General features: G+C 37.1%; 1 protein-coding gene, 1 long non-coding RNA gene and 1 pseudogene across 2 annotated transcripts; 1 reads left to right on the top strand and 2 right to left on the bottom strand.

Annotated features, from left to right (window-relative positions):
• The first annotated feature begins 4,994 nt into the window (after positions 1-4,994).
• LOC131218458 (DNA-directed RNA polymerase V subunit 1-like) lies at positions 4,995-7,309 on the top strand (annotated as a pseudogene).
• A 39-nt stretch (positions 7,310-7,348) lies between these two features.
• On the bottom strand, positions 7,349-9,309 carry LOC131218459 (uncharacterized). The gene is made up of 3 exons (XR_009157745.1): positions 9,116-9,309; positions 8,877-9,011; positions 7,349-7,658 (listed from the first exon to the last, which is right to left on the bottom strand). It is a non-coding gene; the product is annotated as an uncharacterized LOC131218459 (long non-coding RNA).
• A 1,410-nt stretch (positions 9,310-10,719) lies between these two features.
• On the bottom strand, positions 10,720-12,500 carry LOC131218190 (T-complex protein 1 subunit theta-like). Its single transcript, XM_058212872.1, has 4 exons — positions 12,273-12,500; positions 12,026-12,172; positions 11,769-11,930; positions 10,720-10,776 (listed from the first exon to the last, which is right to left on the bottom strand). Exons 1-4 carry the CDS (start codon positions 12,324-12,326, stop codon positions 10,720-10,722), a joined length of 420 nt encoding a protein of 139 aa, XP_058068855.1. The 5' UTR covers positions 12,327-12,500.
• Positions 12,501-17,417: the final 4,917 nt, after the last annotated feature.

Genomic DNA, 17,417 nt, shown 5'->3' with positions numbered 1-17,417 from the left:
GGGCCAAATTGGAAAATTAGAAATTGAGTAGACCAAACTGGAAAACTGAAAATTGAGCAGGACAAACTAGAAATTGAGCGGGCCAAACTGGAAATTGAGCGGGACAAACTAAAAATTGAGCGGTCCAAACTTGAAATTGAGTGGGACAAACTGAAACTTGAGCGGGGAGAAACTGAAAATTGAGCGGGACGGGCAAGCGTTGGATATACATTGTTGAAGTTTACAGTAATCTTAGAGTGCAGAAAATTTTCATATTTGTGCATTTCAGTCCGAGTTCCTTCTCTAATCACGATGGCCTTGGGAGGGTTGATTCGAGGGATAGGTTGACTGCAAAAAGGTCGATTAAAACTATATTGGGTTATCAACCCATCCCTCGGATCAACCCTCCACTATAAGAAATCTCACTTTTAGCTATGAAAATTTTCATCGCTAAAAGTCAAATTTTCGTAGCTAAAAAGTTTTAGCGACGAAAGTTTTCATCGCTAAATTCGTCGCTAAAAGACCGATTTCGAAGCATTTTATCAGCGAAGAATTCGAATCGTTGCTAAATGCAAGATTTTTAGCGACGAAAATTTTCGTCGCTAAAAAAACTGTGCAAAACTTTTACCAGCAAAAATTTTCGCTGTTAAAAAATGTTCCACTTTTAGTGACAAAAATTTTCATCGCTAGAAAAACTATACAAGACTTTTAGCAGCGAAAATTTTCGCTGCTAAAAATAAATTACAAGACTTTTAGCTACAAAAATTTTCGCTGCTAAAAATAAATTACAAAACTTTTAGCGACGAAAATTGTCGTTGTCAAAAAACTGTACAATACTTTTAGTAGCGAAAAATCGTTCCACTTTTAGCGACGAAAATGTTCGTCGTGAAAAAACTGTACAAGACTTTTAGCAGCAAAAGTTTTCGCTCCTAAAAAAATCGTTCCATTTTTATCGACGAAAATTTTCGTTGCTAAAAAAACTGTACAAGACTTTTAGCATCGAAAATTTTCGAAATTGTTCATCGTCTTAAAAAAATTGTACATGACTTTTAGCAGCGAAAATTTTCGCAGCTAAAAATAAATTACAAAACTTTTAGCTACGAAAATTTTCGTCGCTAAAAGTCTAACATTTTTCTACCTCAAAATTCCGCATAAATACATATAAGTTTAACATAATAAATAAATATACAAAAAATCATCGTCTTCTTCCTATTTCGACAACTTCCTTACCACCTACTTTCTAGTCAAGTTCCATAGCCATGTACATTTGTTTCCTTGTCCTTGCATCTTAACATCATCGCCATCTTTCTCTTTTATCTACACCACCCAACATTTGGAAGGATCATACATGTTTTCACTGAAGAAGATATGCTCAAAGATTGCTGGGTCATCCAGAGATGGAAGATCATGCTTCTTTCTAGCTTCACACTTCCCTTCTATCATCTCCACTGGCACACTGAGTATTTCTGCACTGTAATACACCTGCCAACTGAACTGAAAATCATGTGACATCATTTCTACTAGTTACTGGAAACAGGCATATGATTCGTGACTCCATAACATGTCTGTGGGTTCTCTATGAACTCTAATCACAGAGTGATACCCAAAAACCTGACACACTTGGTGGTCAAACTACAACTCAATGCCAACATGGACCGGCATATCAGCCACTTTTGTTGTAACAGGAATTGTTTGATAACCATGATGAAGAAGAATACTTTCCAACAAAGAGCTATCAGTTAACAGCCAAGAAATTCACCTCCATCGTGACGTGGCAAGCCAAAAGTTGATAAGGCATGTACTTATAGCCATTGCAAAAAGAAAAAATGAAAAACTGAGTTGTGGCTTTTGGGTTTTCTCAATGACATCATTTCTTTTATTCAAGTCACAATACAAAATAAAATTCAAATCTTTCAAGGCCTGATTGAGTTTCATCGACTTAATGCAAAGATAATCTACAAGCTCAAAACAAAGCTAATCACAGGTTCACCAAGCTAGAAATAATCCATTGATCTAAATGCATCTTTTACGTTGCATTTTGAAACACACCTGAGTTGGATTGCAATTGTTCAGTTCAATTAGGTGGCAATGATTGAACTGTATCGACAGTTAGTGTTATTCATAATGGAGTACAAATTGCAATTACATTCCTTTCTAGTTGAACTTGGAGTAATGATCACACAATACAAATACTATGATAGTTTCAAATTGGTCATTTCAGCTTCACTGAAATGATTATTGCATTTCTAGATGATAGCATGTCCACACACAACCATAGCCTTGCATATACTCTCACCTTGAGCTGTCCTCAAACTATCCATACATATTAACTTTGGAATTCACTTTTAGTCGAAGAAATTGAATGTTAATCTATATGCAAATAGAGATCATCATAGTTCCAACACTTATGTTCCTTGAATGAAAAGAAAAAACCATTAAATATCATTCAAAATATAGAACATGAAAGTAATGAAACACAAGTTCTTCTACAATATTTGATGGTAATGTCAGTTGTATTAACAACATGCCTGCACTGCAAAAGTTCAATACAAACATTCTACAACAGAAATAACTTTTGTTTTTAAGTTGAGACTATGAGAAACTCTGATATGACTGTGGTACTATCAACATGATCAAGAGATATGGGAGCCAATGGAATTTAAAAGATATACCGTAGTTACTAGAAACCATATCATTAATGAAGTATATAACATAAGTGCTTTTTTTTCACAACAGAAAAACTTCATAAGGTTGTTAACATTACTGAGAACAGAAGTTCTTAAAAGTTTAAGAGAGCTCCAATAAAGAAAACCTCGAAGACATGACAAACTCAATCGTCCTTCAGTGAGCAGATCAGCAACAATTGCGATTCCTTTATCTTAGCGATAGATTGCACCACCGAACTACGAAGAATTATGATAAGATTTACATGTAAGAATTTTTCTTTCTTCCTCTTTCTACAAGAGTGTTTCATAGTGACCATAAGTTTTGGATTAAAACTATATCATTAATGAAGTTAATAAGCCACTAAGTTTCAACAGGCTTTAAGCCAGGATTGACTTTACTTCATTGGATATTGCATCTTTACTTCCAAATACATGAATTCATTGTAATATAAATCAATTGGGCACAAATCAAACCCTGTAGTGATCAAGAATTCCATTGGGTGGCTAGTAGAATTCCACTGGGCACAAATCAAACCCTATAGTCCTTTCCTATCAATTGGGCACAAATCAAACCATATAAATCAATTGCTCTCCTAGATTACCACCATTACAATTTGTGAGGCAGCAAACTGTCCAAACTTCATCATTGATTATCCTTCAATTTCTGCGATTGTTCCTTTTAATAGAACAATTTATGGAAAACATTAAGGCCCTTCCAATCTAAACCTCACATCATTTGCATAGAATAAAGGCAATAGATTTTAACCTAAGGAATCTTGCGGGAGTTGCGTAAGTTTGCTGTTTCTATAAGGTATGTAGGTATTTTTCTGAGCCAAGGCTACAATCACATCTCCCAAACAGGAAAGGGACCGATTGATATGCTGTGCTTATTTTAGCTTATCTCCTGTTACTTTCTGATTTATCCACCCTCTCACTTCCTGCATTTTCTAACCATTTAGTGTCACCATGCTGATAAAGTTCTTCACTAAACAGTAAATTTCACAACAATCATCATCAGGACAGGAACAAAACAAATTCATAGAGAAGTTACTTATTGAAATTACCAACCTTCATAGAGAAGAAGTATGGGAACAATCGTTGCAATAACAAATTCATAGAGAAGTTACTTCCGAAGCTCACAATTGCCGCATCAACAAATGCAGATTTCAATATATATAATACAAAGCCTGCACCAAGAATATAAAAAATGAAAAATGTTTCTTACTTTTCAAGAATTTGGTTGCATTAGGAAATGCTTTCAACACCTGGAAAAGAGACCAAATAAAGAAAAAGAAAAAAAGGTAAAAAATAAAAAATAAAAAATCAGCATATAGTGCAATATAATCTGCAAAGTTTACAAAATTAAAAATGATAATGGATGACACTTCAAGCAAATAAACATATGTCAAAATATTTATGGAGAGAAATTTAAAATAATAATTAAAAAAAAACATAAACACGTCAAGCATTTATGATGCAAAATCCTGCACCAATTGAACTTCATTTATGATTACTGAAAATCAGTCCATGCACAAGTGAATCCAGTGAGAAGTTGTGATATGCATACGAAGGGTATCATATAATAGAGCACAATAAATCCCATGAGCATTGCAGGCCTGCAGAAGTTATGCAACATTAATAAGAAACACAAAAATCTAAAAAGGAGGCTCACATATAGAGTTTAGAGGTGTGTTGAGCATACACATGTATAACCTAGCCCATCTAAATGCCACCACATGTGCCAGCCAGGCACAAAGGTGTGAAATCCTATATATGTGAACATAGGTTCATTCCCAGTTGATCTCATTTTAGCAAAGATAATGACAAGAGCTCCTAAATTCATACATAAAAACAAAAGAAGAGGAAAGGAGTTCCTACCAAGTGAATTTAGAGGTTTTTCCCTTTTATCAATTGGTATTCCTTAATACGTAAATACATACATATATAAATGCATAGATAGACATGTACACACGCTCTCTTTCCCCCACCCCATGCATGTGTGGGCGCACACACACACAAGAAATGTCCACAAGTGAGTTTCAGCTCACAAGGGGAAGTGCTTGCTTGTCTCAAAATACACATTTGTTGCTGGACTCAACAAAAGCACAAAGACTTTCGCAAGAGAAAGAAACACCCGAGGGAAATGCTAGATGGTTCTTTGCAAAAACTTGGAATCTGTGGTAATATAGACAGAAGAAGATGGAAACTATCTTGACTATGCGACAGGGTACAACTGACCTTAAATACATCTAGACAAATCACAGTAGCACTTCTCTAACATTCAAAATTTTCAAAACCGAATTGGAAAAAAGAGAATCAAAGTAAACTAAATCAGATTTGGAAGTTGGTCAAATCATAAATAGGCGGATTATGGACGGAGACATTGTTTTCATTAATAGGCCACCTAGTACTCATAAACATTCATTACAAGCATTTTCTGTCTATGTGCATGACGACCATACTGTTAAGATCAATCCCCTTATTTGTGCTCCCCTAGGTGCAGATTTTGATGGGGATTGTGTTCATATATTTTATCCAGTCTCTAGCAGCAAATGCAGAAGTTTTGGAGCTGTTTAGTGTTGAAAAGCAAATCCGTAGTTCTCATAGTGGTAGTCTGAATTTACAACTGGTGCATGATTCTTTATTGTCACTTAAACTCATGTTTAAGACTTTTTTCTTGAACAAAGCGACTGCGCAACAGTTGGCTATGTGTGTTTCACCAATTTACTGGAACCTGCTTTGCTTAAGGCTCACCATACAGGTCCTCTGTGGACTGTTTTGCAAATGATACAGAGTGCTTTACCTGCGTTTTTTGACTGCTTTGGGGAGAGGCATTTGATCAGTAAAAGTGAAATGGTGAGGATTGATTTCAATAGAGATTTACTGCAGTCATCATTCACAGAGATTGTTACTTCTGTTCTTGACAAGAAGGGAACAGAAGAGGCTGTTAAGTTCTGTAATATGTTGCAGCCATTGCTGAAGGAGATTCTCTTTTAGAAGGATATAGTGTTGGCCTGAATGATTTTGACATTCCCAAGGCTGTTACTGAAGATATAAAGAAGAAGATTCAGGACATATCACCTTTGCTGCTTCACTTGAGATCCAATTAAAATGAACTTGTAGAGTTGTTAGTGGAAAGCTACCTGAAAACTATAAAACTGCCAATCATGACTCGTATTCTAAAGTTATCTGCTTTGGGTAATTTGATAGATTCTAAAAATGATTCAGCTATCAGTAAGGTTGTTCAACAACTTGGCTTTTTGGGGCTTCAACTTTATGACCGAGGGAAGTTTTATTCAAGGCGTTTGGTTGAGGATATGAGTTTCCACTTCCAAAATAAGTATTCTGTTAATGGTGATATGAGTTTCCACTTCCAAAATAAGTATTCTGTTAATGGTGTTGACTATCCTTCTAAGGCATTTGGGTTAGTTAAGAGCTCCTTTTTTCAAGGTCTGACCCCCTATGAAGAGTTGGTCCATTCCATATCATCCAAGGAAGTGTTGATCCGTTCTTCCAGAGGACTTACTGAACCAGGAACTTTGTTTTAAAATCTAATGGCCACACTTAGAGATGTCGTTATCTGTTATGATGGGATAGTGAGAAACCTCTGCAACAATTCTATAATTCAATTTGAGTATAGACAGGTGGACAAAAAATAGTCCTGGCAGGTCTCTTGCTGGTGAACCAGTTGGTGTATTAGCTGCTACTGCAGTATCAAATCTTGCATATAAAGCAGTTCTTGATTCTTCTCAGAGCAACAACTCTTCATGGGAATCGATGAAGGAAATACTTTTGTGCAAAGTTAACTTCAAGAATGATATTATAGATCGGAGAGTTATTCTATATTTGAATGAGTGCTTCTATGGGAAAATGCATTGCAAGGAGAATGCAACATATTTAGTTCAAAATCGTTTGAAAAAAGTCGCTTTAAAGGCATCGACAAATACCTGAAAGTTCAGAAGTGGATACAGGCCTTGTTGGCCACATTCACCTTGATAAGATGCGCTTGAAAATACTCGAGCGGAGCATGGATGAGATCCTGCACTCTTGTCAAGAGGTTATAAATTGCTTTGGGAGAAAGAAGCATGCTCTTTCACCTTTTTTTAAAAAGATTTATTTGTCTTCCTGCGAATGTTGCACACTTCAGCAATAATGTGATGAGAAGTGGTCTCAGCTGCTATGCCTGCAGTTCTTCTACAAATAGCAGGAACATTCATATCAAACAGCACTGAGTAGATTGTCTCTTTCAGTTGTCTTCTAGATGCCTTAGCAGATTCAGTATCTGAAGAAAATGAAAAAAAATAATAATAATAATAATAAATTGATGGTCTGTCTTCTAGATGCCTTAGCAGATTCAGTTGTCTTCAGTCCATTACTATTGCCCCTATCAAGGAGAGATGATACCATTACCAGTTAAACTTCTGATTCCCACTAGGACACTATGTTAACTACACTTTGGGCATAACTTCCTCAATTGGGTCGGGACCACATTCTCCTTTTTTTTTTCTTTTTTTGCACATAAATAACTAACTTTGCATATGCATTCCATGTTAGCACTAATGCCATTAAGATCTTTTTCAATCAAGTGCAGATTTGAGAACTTGATTATGCTCTCGTACCAATAGAAAACTTTATTTATGTCAGATCTCTCCAAATTAGTAGCACTCCACACTTGCTTTGAAACAGCATTTATAATTATAAAGATGATATCCTGTCAGCTGAACGAAGCAAATGGAGCAAAACAACAGTAGCAGCAAAAAAAAAAAAAAAAAAAAAGTCCATGTACCCTGAGAGTATCCAATTCAGGCCCTCCTAAGGCATCATAGTAGTGATCTATTGGTAAAACATCAATTTCAACAGTCTGTGTATTGTTAACCTCTGGTTCTCATTTTTTTGGAATTGTATAATCATAAAGCAATGGAAATAATGTGAAATTAGATGATATTTTTTTTTGGAATTGTACCTTCTGATCACACATAGGCTGCAGATGAAACACATTCCAGAACTTCTTACCTGCATCAGTTCAAACAACTTAGAAGCACTTTACAGAAGAAATGGTAAAGAAAAAAAAAAATCAAAGAAGACCAATGATTTCAATGTCCATCTTATGCATTTGAACCAAAATCCCATTCTTTCAAGCATAGAGAGGGAGAGAAGAAATCTAAAATTGACATCTTATTATATTAGAGCAAACACAAAACATAAGTTCATAATATAATGGATATAGACTAAAAATAGTGCACTAAAATGTTTTTGGGATCAATATCCATAAAGGTCATTGAACAAGAATTTGTTCAACCTAGCAATCATTGGTAAACGCAAAAAATTGTCCTACTGTTCAGCCTACCCTCAATAGAACATTTCACGGATATGGGCACTATCTCATTTTTCACAACAGAGGAATCCTGATCATCAGATATGGGCACTATCTCATTTTTCATTTCAGCATAAGCTACCATGCGATACTTGGAATTTCTCCATCATTACAATTTTCACTGCCCATAAATTTAAAAAGAAAAAAAAAAAGTCATATGTCAGGTCTTGAGCAAGGGGAGTCAAGTGTTAGTTTTGCACCATTTATAAAATGGTGGTGAGACTTTAGACATACACATGGCATGCTTGTATGGCAATCCAGACCATCCAAATCTATGGATGGAGCACAAGTACATAATAAAAAATCTTCACTGAGAAGATAACATTAACCATCAGATTTGTCCTTCCAAATTTGGACCATTTACTTTTATTTTTAACCATCTATCCATATGATATCCTTTAATTGGATGGTTAGGATTGCTTGATCAGTGTGATTTAGAAATGTCTGATTTTAGAAATGCTCCATCAACAATGAGATCCACAATCTGGATGGTGTGTATAGCTGTAAATCAATCTGATATGTAAGGTGGATGAGTCACTGCCAATTTTTAAATGGTGCCAAAAAAAAAAACAAATAGATGCAATAGCTGTATTGAATTTACCATTTTATCCTAGAAAGTGAATTGTCTATCAGTGGAAGGAGAATAATAAATATGAATTCCCTTTCTATTTTCAAATCAGGTGGAGAAGGAAAATGAAAAAAAAAAAAAAAAAGTTGGGAGAGAAAAGTACAGAAAGAGAAGAGGGGAGTCTAACAACATAGAAAATTTGCTACACAAGAAAGAAATGCATCCACAACAGTCCTTGAAAATTCTGATTCAAGCTAAATTGTTGGATGTAACTCGATGAGGCTGTTACCTGGCTCTGGTTTCTGAACTCCTCTGTTTCTCATTGCCTCTCTCACTCTTGTCACTTTGTTCCATTGGCTAGCACTTGCAAACATGTTCGCTAGAAGAACATAATCCCCACTTTGAAAGAAGCGAATCCAACCGTCTGCAGATCAAACTATGTATGAAAAAGTTGGACAAAGCAAAAACTTTCGAGGAAAGAAATCAGAAAAGAAAACAAATAGAAGAGAACTGATGTAGTGTACAAACCTCAACTGTTTGAGAGCTAATGTTGACTTTTCACATCTATATAAAGGGTGGGAAAATTTTCAAGGAAATTGTCGATGATGGTGCTTAGAAATTTCTCATGTAGGTGTTCTATTAGGCGTTAATTGTTTGACTTCTTTGGTTAGTCAGAAAGAACCCAGGCAGGTTCATTGCAACTCTCCACCATACAGTCGATTGCAACCTGTAAGATGATAAAAGTTCATATCCACCTCAATACAACAAAAATGGCCTTGTGGCTAGAAATGAACAATCAACCAAACCATATACAAGAATTCCAGGACATAACAGTGCATTCATATATATTTATAGATTTTAATGCATGGATTGTGACATCTTTGGAAGAATAATAGCTGTAAAAAAAAAAAAAAAAAAAAGAGTAGCAAGCACAACAGTTCTTTGTGAATTGTGACAATGTTGGTACGGCATAGAAAAGAAGCAACGTTGATGTTGGGCTCTGTAACCTGGTAGCTGGTGAAGGAGGAGCAGTTGCAGCTGAGGGAAACGGGTTTCAGGAAGATGGCATTCTCGGTCACAAGAATCCAAGTGCTGGAACTAAGGTTACTGAATCAATTTTAGCTAAAGTTATTGTTATGGATGTTTGTTTGGCAGAAAATGGGCAAAATTAGGGGACTGAAGTCATGGAGATGCATGTAGAAGCAGATGTCTCTTTGATACCGCTCTACATTCATAGACCATAAGTACAAGATAGAGGTCCTAATAGGACTAAATTTTAAAGAGAACCAATCACCTATAGGCGGTTGTATGCTACAACCTTTTCTTGCCTAAAGAATCTATTTCCATTTTTCCCCTTAAAAACAATTTTCAAGGCAAAATACTTGCAAACTACAGCAGTTTCAAGGGATCAGTCATTGTAAAAGGTTGAAGGAAGCAATGAAGAAAAAATGTAGCTAAGTGTGAAGAATAGCATAATTTGATATCAATGAACTCACCATCGCCATATAAAAAACATAAAGCTTCTCGCCTATTAGAATGTGAACTGTCTTTGGCTTCTCCCTTCAAGAGCTTGTTAACAATGCGAATATTAGCAAAGGTTCCCCTCGCCATCACCTCTTGTTCATCTTCTTTTTTCCTTTCTTTTTTCTTTTTTTTTCTTTTTTTAAAAAAGAAAGTAAGTTATGGATATAACAGCCTAGTTCTCTAAAAGCATAAAAAATTCAGTGGCATATTGCTTTGAAACCATGAAAGAACCAAAAATAATCAGTAGATTAGTTGTTCACAATTCATGCTAATTGCAGTTTAATTCAGTTTCAGACTACTAAAAAGCTTCTCAATTCAAAATTCCAAGAAACTAAACAATTCTGCACCACAGCCATAGAACACATAAATAAACATCTAGGATAGATCACAATAATTACAATAAACTAGTTTTAAAAATATAAATCTTCTTAATTGGTACCTCTACTATCTGCATAACATTGTGGTTTGCAGCTAAATCATCTACTACAATTAGCATAATGGTGCTAAATGCTAATGGGTATAACATGTGCAAAAAAAAAAAAAAAAAAACAAACAAACAAACAAACAAACAAAATCAAGGCTTTCAAGGGAGCTTGGAATATCGCCAATCAGGCTGTTAAAGCTGAGGTCTTTGCATGGAGAAAGCACAATGATAGATAATGAACCTGTAACAGAAATGTTTTTTGTGGCACATTTTGCAGATGAGCATTAGCACATCCAACTATTAATATTTTTCTAGATGCACCAAACAGCTCAAATCTAGTGAATGTGCACCAGCTGATGCATACTCAATTTCATTCTCATTCTGGAATACATCTGAACATGCGTTAAAATACAATACATAAATGCAGGGTAGAGTAATGGGATATTAACATACAATACACAAATGCAAGTGAGTAATGGTGCATTTTACTAGATTACAAGCAAAATGTCAAAATCTGCTTATAGTACTTATAGCTAGTTCAGATCCAAAATCTTCTTTTGTGGAAACAAATTCTATCCATGATACAAGACCACAACAATTTGCAGATGATTTCAGCAAAGATTGAAATTCCTCTAGAATAAACAGATATCATGGAACCATGACAAAATCTCAACAGCCAAAAAAAGAGGGGCAGTTTCAGTACTAACAATGACCTTTGTTCTGTCAACATTGGATCCCATGCCCCTTTGATCACACACAGGGACACGTAAGCTCATGTATATTATTTCTTTTGATCAATAGTAAGCTCACATAAATCAATTCAACCAAATTGGCTAAGAAGGAAACAACAGTAAGCCTTCCAATGCGCAAAATTACCCAACGCCAAATGGCATGAAAATACTCCTAGAGAGTAGAAAAAAAAAAAAAATTTCATTTTCAGCAACATTAAGCCTTCCAAAAAACCACTCAATACTAAATGGCAAGTAACCATTAAACATCCAAATCCAAATCAGACAAAGGCATCCAATACAAGGCATCACCAAAAAAACCACAGAGAGAGAGAAAGAGAGATTTAAGAACACAAAAGATCCTTGACAGAAAAGTTACAAAACACTTGGTGGAATGTATTTCTACTCTATGATATTTACAACCAGAAAACAAGTGAGGAAGCAAATATAGTATAAGAATATTGTATTGGTATAAGAACCAATAAGTGGTTTTCCAAAGGCACACCTTTGCATTTTCCATTTGTTTTATAATTCCAACAGCATCAGTTTTCAGGACCATGCCACGAACAATTGAACAGTTATGCAGACCTCCTCCAAGAAGCTTTACGACACAAACATTATCTACATTAAAGTTCACTGGATTCTTGGGGCGGACCTGGATGCATGCCTGTAATATAAAAGAAGTCCAGCTTTTGAAGTTTTCTCATAACCAAGGGACCAAAAATAATATTAATAAATAAACACCAACATCCATGTACACACATCCGCAAGAAGAGAGCACAAAATATCTTCTTGTACAAACTGCTTGCTGGCCACAACAGCTTCCATTCGGGAAACAACTTCATCCTTGTTCCGCACATCCATTGTTTCCGAGCCCTTTTCAACCAACTCATCTAAAATATCAATCGTCTAGGCATCAACAGAGCAGAAATCAGCATATGCACAATGCCTAATGAGCAAAAGGTTCGGAATACAGTTTGACAGGTCATTCAGCAAAGAAATGAAGGACCTTATTGATCGCTTTTGTGTAGCCACTAATGATTTCACTTCGATGCAATCCCATCCTGATAAGCTCCTCCGCATTTTGGAGAAGCTCCCCAGCAAAAGATATCGTCAGATTAGCTCCATCACCAATTTCTTCCTGTTGAGCTTTGCCTGCTTACATGAGAATCTTGGCAGCAGGATGTTGTACCTCAAGTTCATTCACAATAGTTGCAGCATCATTTGTAATAAAGAGTTTGTCCAAATGATTAATGACCATCTTATTCATACCTAAACAGAGTTCCGAGAACCACAGAGAGAGAGAGATAAAGAGACGAACCTTGTCTTCTACTTTCTTCTTTTGCTTCCTCTGCTTGAAGGGCTTGAGAGAGAAAGGGAAAGGAGATCGGGACGAAGAGAGAGAGAGAGAGAGAGAGAGAGAGAGAGAGAGAGAGCAGAGATCGGGCGAGAGAGAGGGGGAATAAGGGAACGGAGAAAGGGGGAGATAGATTTAGGCTTTTTGGGCGCGCGCTCAAATTTTGGGCGTGAATTGGGCAGAGACGGATTGGCTACTCACCCGCCACGTGGCTGATGGTCAGTGCTCTATGGGCACACCATGATGTATGTGTTTCATCCATTCCGTTCATCCATTTTTACATATCATTTTAGGGATTGTTACAAAAAATGATAGGGATATAAATCTTATGTGGACCACGCTATAGGAAAACAATAATGATTGGATATCCATCATTAAAATCCTCCTAAGGCCCACTGTACTGTTTATTTGACATCCAATCTGTTGATTAGATCATAAAGACCCGGATGAAGGGAAAAAATAAATATCAGACTAATCCAAAACTTTTATAGTCCCCAAAACGTTTTTAATGGTCAATGTTCATTCTACACTGTTTCTTCTAATGTAGTCCACTTGAGATTGAGTTATATCTCATTTTTTCTTGTAATGTTCATTCAACTTAGTTTCTTCTAAATTGTAATGGCAGGGCCCACAGAGCACCGACCACCAGCCAATGGCTGGTGGCAGGGAAAGTAGCCAATCCGTTTCCTAATTAGGCACCCATTTTGGGCGTGAATTGGGTATTGGACGGTCCCATTAAAGGCTACATGGGGCCACCATGATGTATTTAATTTATCCATGTTGTCTGTACATTTTAATACTTACTTTTATTACGTAATACCAAAAATAAGTTATAATAAAGGGCCAAGTGGACCACATTATAGGGATCACATGTGATTTAATCTCTATTGTTTCCTACCGTGTGGTCCACTTGAGCCTTCAATCTTCCTGATCTATGAAAATAAACAGTCTAATGGGCCTTAGGAGGATTTTAATGGTGGATATCCAATCACTACTATTTTCATGTGTTATTGTCCACATGAGATTTATATCCATATCATGTTTGGTATCAAGTTATAAAATGATTTGTAAAAAATGGATGAACGGAATGGATGAAACACATACATGATGGTGGGGCCCCCAGAGCACTGACCATCAGCCATGGAGCTGGTGGCAGGAGTAGCCAATCCATTTCTGTTAGCTACAGAGGATGGAAGTGGCCTGCATCCTACCCCCGTCCGGACCATGATCGGTCCATCAGGGCTCTGTGGGGCCCACCATAATGTAATGACTTTATCCACACTGTTAATCTATTTTATTACATCTATATACAATGGTATGCAAAAATTGTACATCTAAATACACGGCTCCAATAAGCCACGCCAAGTTTTTTATGGTGAGCGTTCAATCCCCACTTTGTGGTCAACTTAAGCATTAGTTCTAACTCATCTATATTGGGCTTGCCTAAATGTGATTCACATATCCAACCCACTCATTATTTGTGTCCCACTTGGATGAGGGGTCAGACCAAGTTTTAGCTGCATCCAAAACTCATGTGGGCCCCATCAAGTGCTTTTATATTTTTTAAGATGTCTTCATATAGTTTTAAATGGTATGGCCCACTTGAGTTTTGTTTACCGATGATTTTTGAGATATCTCATAACTTAAGGGGACACATCAAATCCACGGTATTGATGTTTGACACACATTATGATGGGGCCCACAAAACTTACTAACTTCAATTCTTCGAAGAAAAAGATGCACAAAGAATAGACACGAATTAGGTGGATCCCTAACTCTGGGGCCCACCATGCCCCATAGTCAAGGATCCACCAAAGCCCCATTCACAAAGAATGAGATTTTGTAAAGATCATCAGGTCAAGTCAGTCCTTGAGAAAATCACCAGCAGCTTAAGTAAAAAAAAAATTACACGTACCAGGCAATTAGGGCATCTATGGCCCACTGGACCAAAAATTCTAATCACTGTATGTGTACTCTATTTAAGACAACTAGCCGTTTATGCTGAAGAGAGTTGGGCCCTGGTTTAGCACTTGAGATGAACCATACATGTCTATGGTGGTACTTCAAATTGTGTCCCTCACCAAACTCGGTGATGTGGTGTTTTCAATTCTAATCCCAAACATGAAATGAAAATGTTTGGGAAACCATAGTATTTATAGACATATAATCATTATCCAATAATAATGTTAATTTCCATTAATGCAAATGTAATCATTATATTCCCACTGTTTCATGTGGTATGATCCACTTGAGCTCTGGATTTGCTTCAATTTTGGTCCCAATCATATACATTCATCGTGGGCCAACTAAGTTTACTCGGTACGATAAAAGATCTGATTTCATTGCCAATAGGTTGGATGGTAAATTGGATTGAGTACTGAGTTACTCGGTACGCTCTTATTGCACCGAGTAAACTCAACCGGGCCCACCTTGAACGTATGTGGTCTATCCATGCCCTCCATCCGTTTTTCCATCTACTTTAAGGGGTTAAGCCCTAAATTGGCGCATATACAAAAATGAAGTGGATCATACCACAAGACAATTAGGATAATGATTTCCACTTATGAAACCTTTCTAGGCCCGACAGTAATGTTTGCAGGCGACCAACATTTTCATCGCTAAAAGTGGATAAAAAAATGTATGGAGCTTTTAGCAACGAAAACTTTCATCGCTAAAAGTCCCATACATGATTTTTAGCTACGAAAATTTTCGTAGATAAAAGTATTGCTTTAGAGCCTTTAGCGACGAACATTTTCGTCGCTAAACGTGGAGCAAAAAATGTATGGAGCTTTTAGCAACGAAAACTTTCGTCGCTAAAAGTCCTATACACGATTTTTAGCTACGAAAAGTTTTGTAGATAAAAGTAATCCATTCGCGCTTGGTGAAAAAATGTTTGGAGCCTTTAGCGATGAAAATTTTCATCGTTAAAAGTCAGAAATTGTTTACAGCCTTTGGCGACGAAAAGTTTCGTCGCCAAAAGTCCCATCCCTGATTTTAGCTACGAAAATTTTCGTAGCTAAAAGTAATCCATTCCAATTTTTTTAAAATTTGTTGGTTGCAGCCTTTAGTGACAAAAAGTTTCGTGGCTAAAAATCTCATCTACGATATTTAGCTATGAAAAATTTCGTAACTAAAAGTAAACCGTTTGCACTCTTTAACGGTGAAAATTTTCGTCGCTCAAAGTCTCATCCACGATTTGTAGCTACGAAAATTTTCATAGCTAAAAGTAATCCATTCGATTTTGTAGAAAAGTTGGTTGCAGCCTTTAGCGACGAAAATTTTCGCCACTAAAAGTCTCATTCATGATTTTTAGCTACGAAAAGTTTCATCGCTAAAAGTCTCCTCGCTAAAAGTACACTTTTGGCGATGAAAAATTATTTCGTCGCTAAAAGTTACTTTTGGCGACAAAAATGTGTTTCGTCGCTAAAAACTCTCTTTCTTGTAACGCTCTCAAAGCTATCGTGATTAGAGAAAGAACTCGAATTGAAATGCACATACTTGAAAATTTTCTGCATATTTGCCAGAAGTGCATGGGTGGATGTATAGCATATTTTATAATTTTGGTGGATGATTAAATGAACTTTATAATTTGTCCCACTATATTTTAGTTTGTCCCGCTCAATTTCTATTTTGGCCCGCTCAATTTCCAATTTGTCCCGCTCAATTTCTAGTTTGTCCCACTCAATTTTCAGTTTGGCCTGCTCAATTTTCAGTTTGGCTTGCTCAATTTTCAGTTTGGCCCGCTCAATTTGTAAGACCCGTGTCCTAGTCCGTACCGTTCCGTTGGCTTCCGTGGTCCTTCCAGTCAAATTCCGGCAACCTTCGCACCATAACCGACATTTACACGCAATCCTAAGCCAGGTCCCACATACCAAAGTCGGTTCAAACCAAAACTTGTATCTTAGTGATCGCGTCGTCGCCGCTGTCCCAACGCCGGGACTCGCACACCGAACTGATACCCAAGCTAGAAGATGTCGACCTGTGTTTATTTCAAAGAAACGCCGCGCGTTGCGATTATCGAAGGAATCTCTACGATATGTCCCATCAATCAATGTCAAGTGCAAGCCTTACATCAAGTACAACAACCCATTCCCTCCTTTTCCAAAAGTTCACTCTCTTTCCACCTCACCATTCCTCTTTTTCCAAATTTCAACCACAACCATACCACTTTTACAAAATTTTCAACCCAACCCATCACCCATCACACCTCACCCATCCATATCTTCTCTCTCTACCTCATTCTCCAGAAAAAATCTCTCCAAGCAACTAAGAACCCCAAAACGTCCAAGTCTCTCTCTCTCCTAAACCACAAGTGTGGCCGACCCTCTCATCTTTCATCTCAACCATCGAAACCCCATCATCCACCGTCCAAGCCAAAGGCAAGGAGCATTTGAGGCCAAGGGAGCAAGAAGGAGGCCAACGAGGTGGGTGATCCACCGTTGAAATCTTATCTATAGGGCCCACTTGTTGTGGGACCCATTTTGTTGTATGTGATTTCATCAAGAGGGGCCCATAGTGGCGGGGTCTCTCTCTCTCTCTCTCTCTCTCTCTCTCTCTCTCTCTCTCTCTCTCTCTCTCTCTGAATGGTAATGATGATGAAGGGGTGAGTGTGGCCCACCATGAATCATGTAGTTCATGTGGGACCCATTAGATGAATGTGTTGGATCTACGCCATCCAACCCATTAGCGGGCTGAGATGACGGAAGAACACAAATATCAGCTTAATGCAAATCAGGTGGGCCACGTTCACGTGGGACCCACCTTGATGTGTGGGACACGTTGATATGGGACCCACCA

This window comes from Magnolia sinica, chromosome 11 (assembly GCF_029962835.1).
Source record: "Magnolia sinica isolate HGM2019 chromosome 11, MsV1, whole genome shotgun sequence".
Taxonomy (NCBI): Eukaryota; Viridiplantae; Streptophyta; class Magnoliopsida; order Magnoliales; family Magnoliaceae; genus Magnolia; species Magnolia sinica.
Note: the sequence above shows the minus strand (reverse complement) of the source record. Positions and strands in the feature narration are given on the sequence as shown.

Coding starts and splice junctions, on each gene's coding strand:
- LOC131218190 (XM_058212872.1), bottom strand. CDS start 12,326: ATGGGATTGCATCGAAGTGAAATCATTAGTGGCTACACAAAAGCGATC. Junction 12,173..12,272: donor ACACAAAAGCGATCAATAAG/GTCCTTCATTTC, acceptor GTTGATGCCTAG/ACGATTGATATTTTAGATGA. Junction 11,931..12,025: donor TGTGCTCTCTTCTTGCGGAT/GTGTGTACATGG, acceptor TTTATATTACAG/GCATGCATCCAGGTCCGCCC.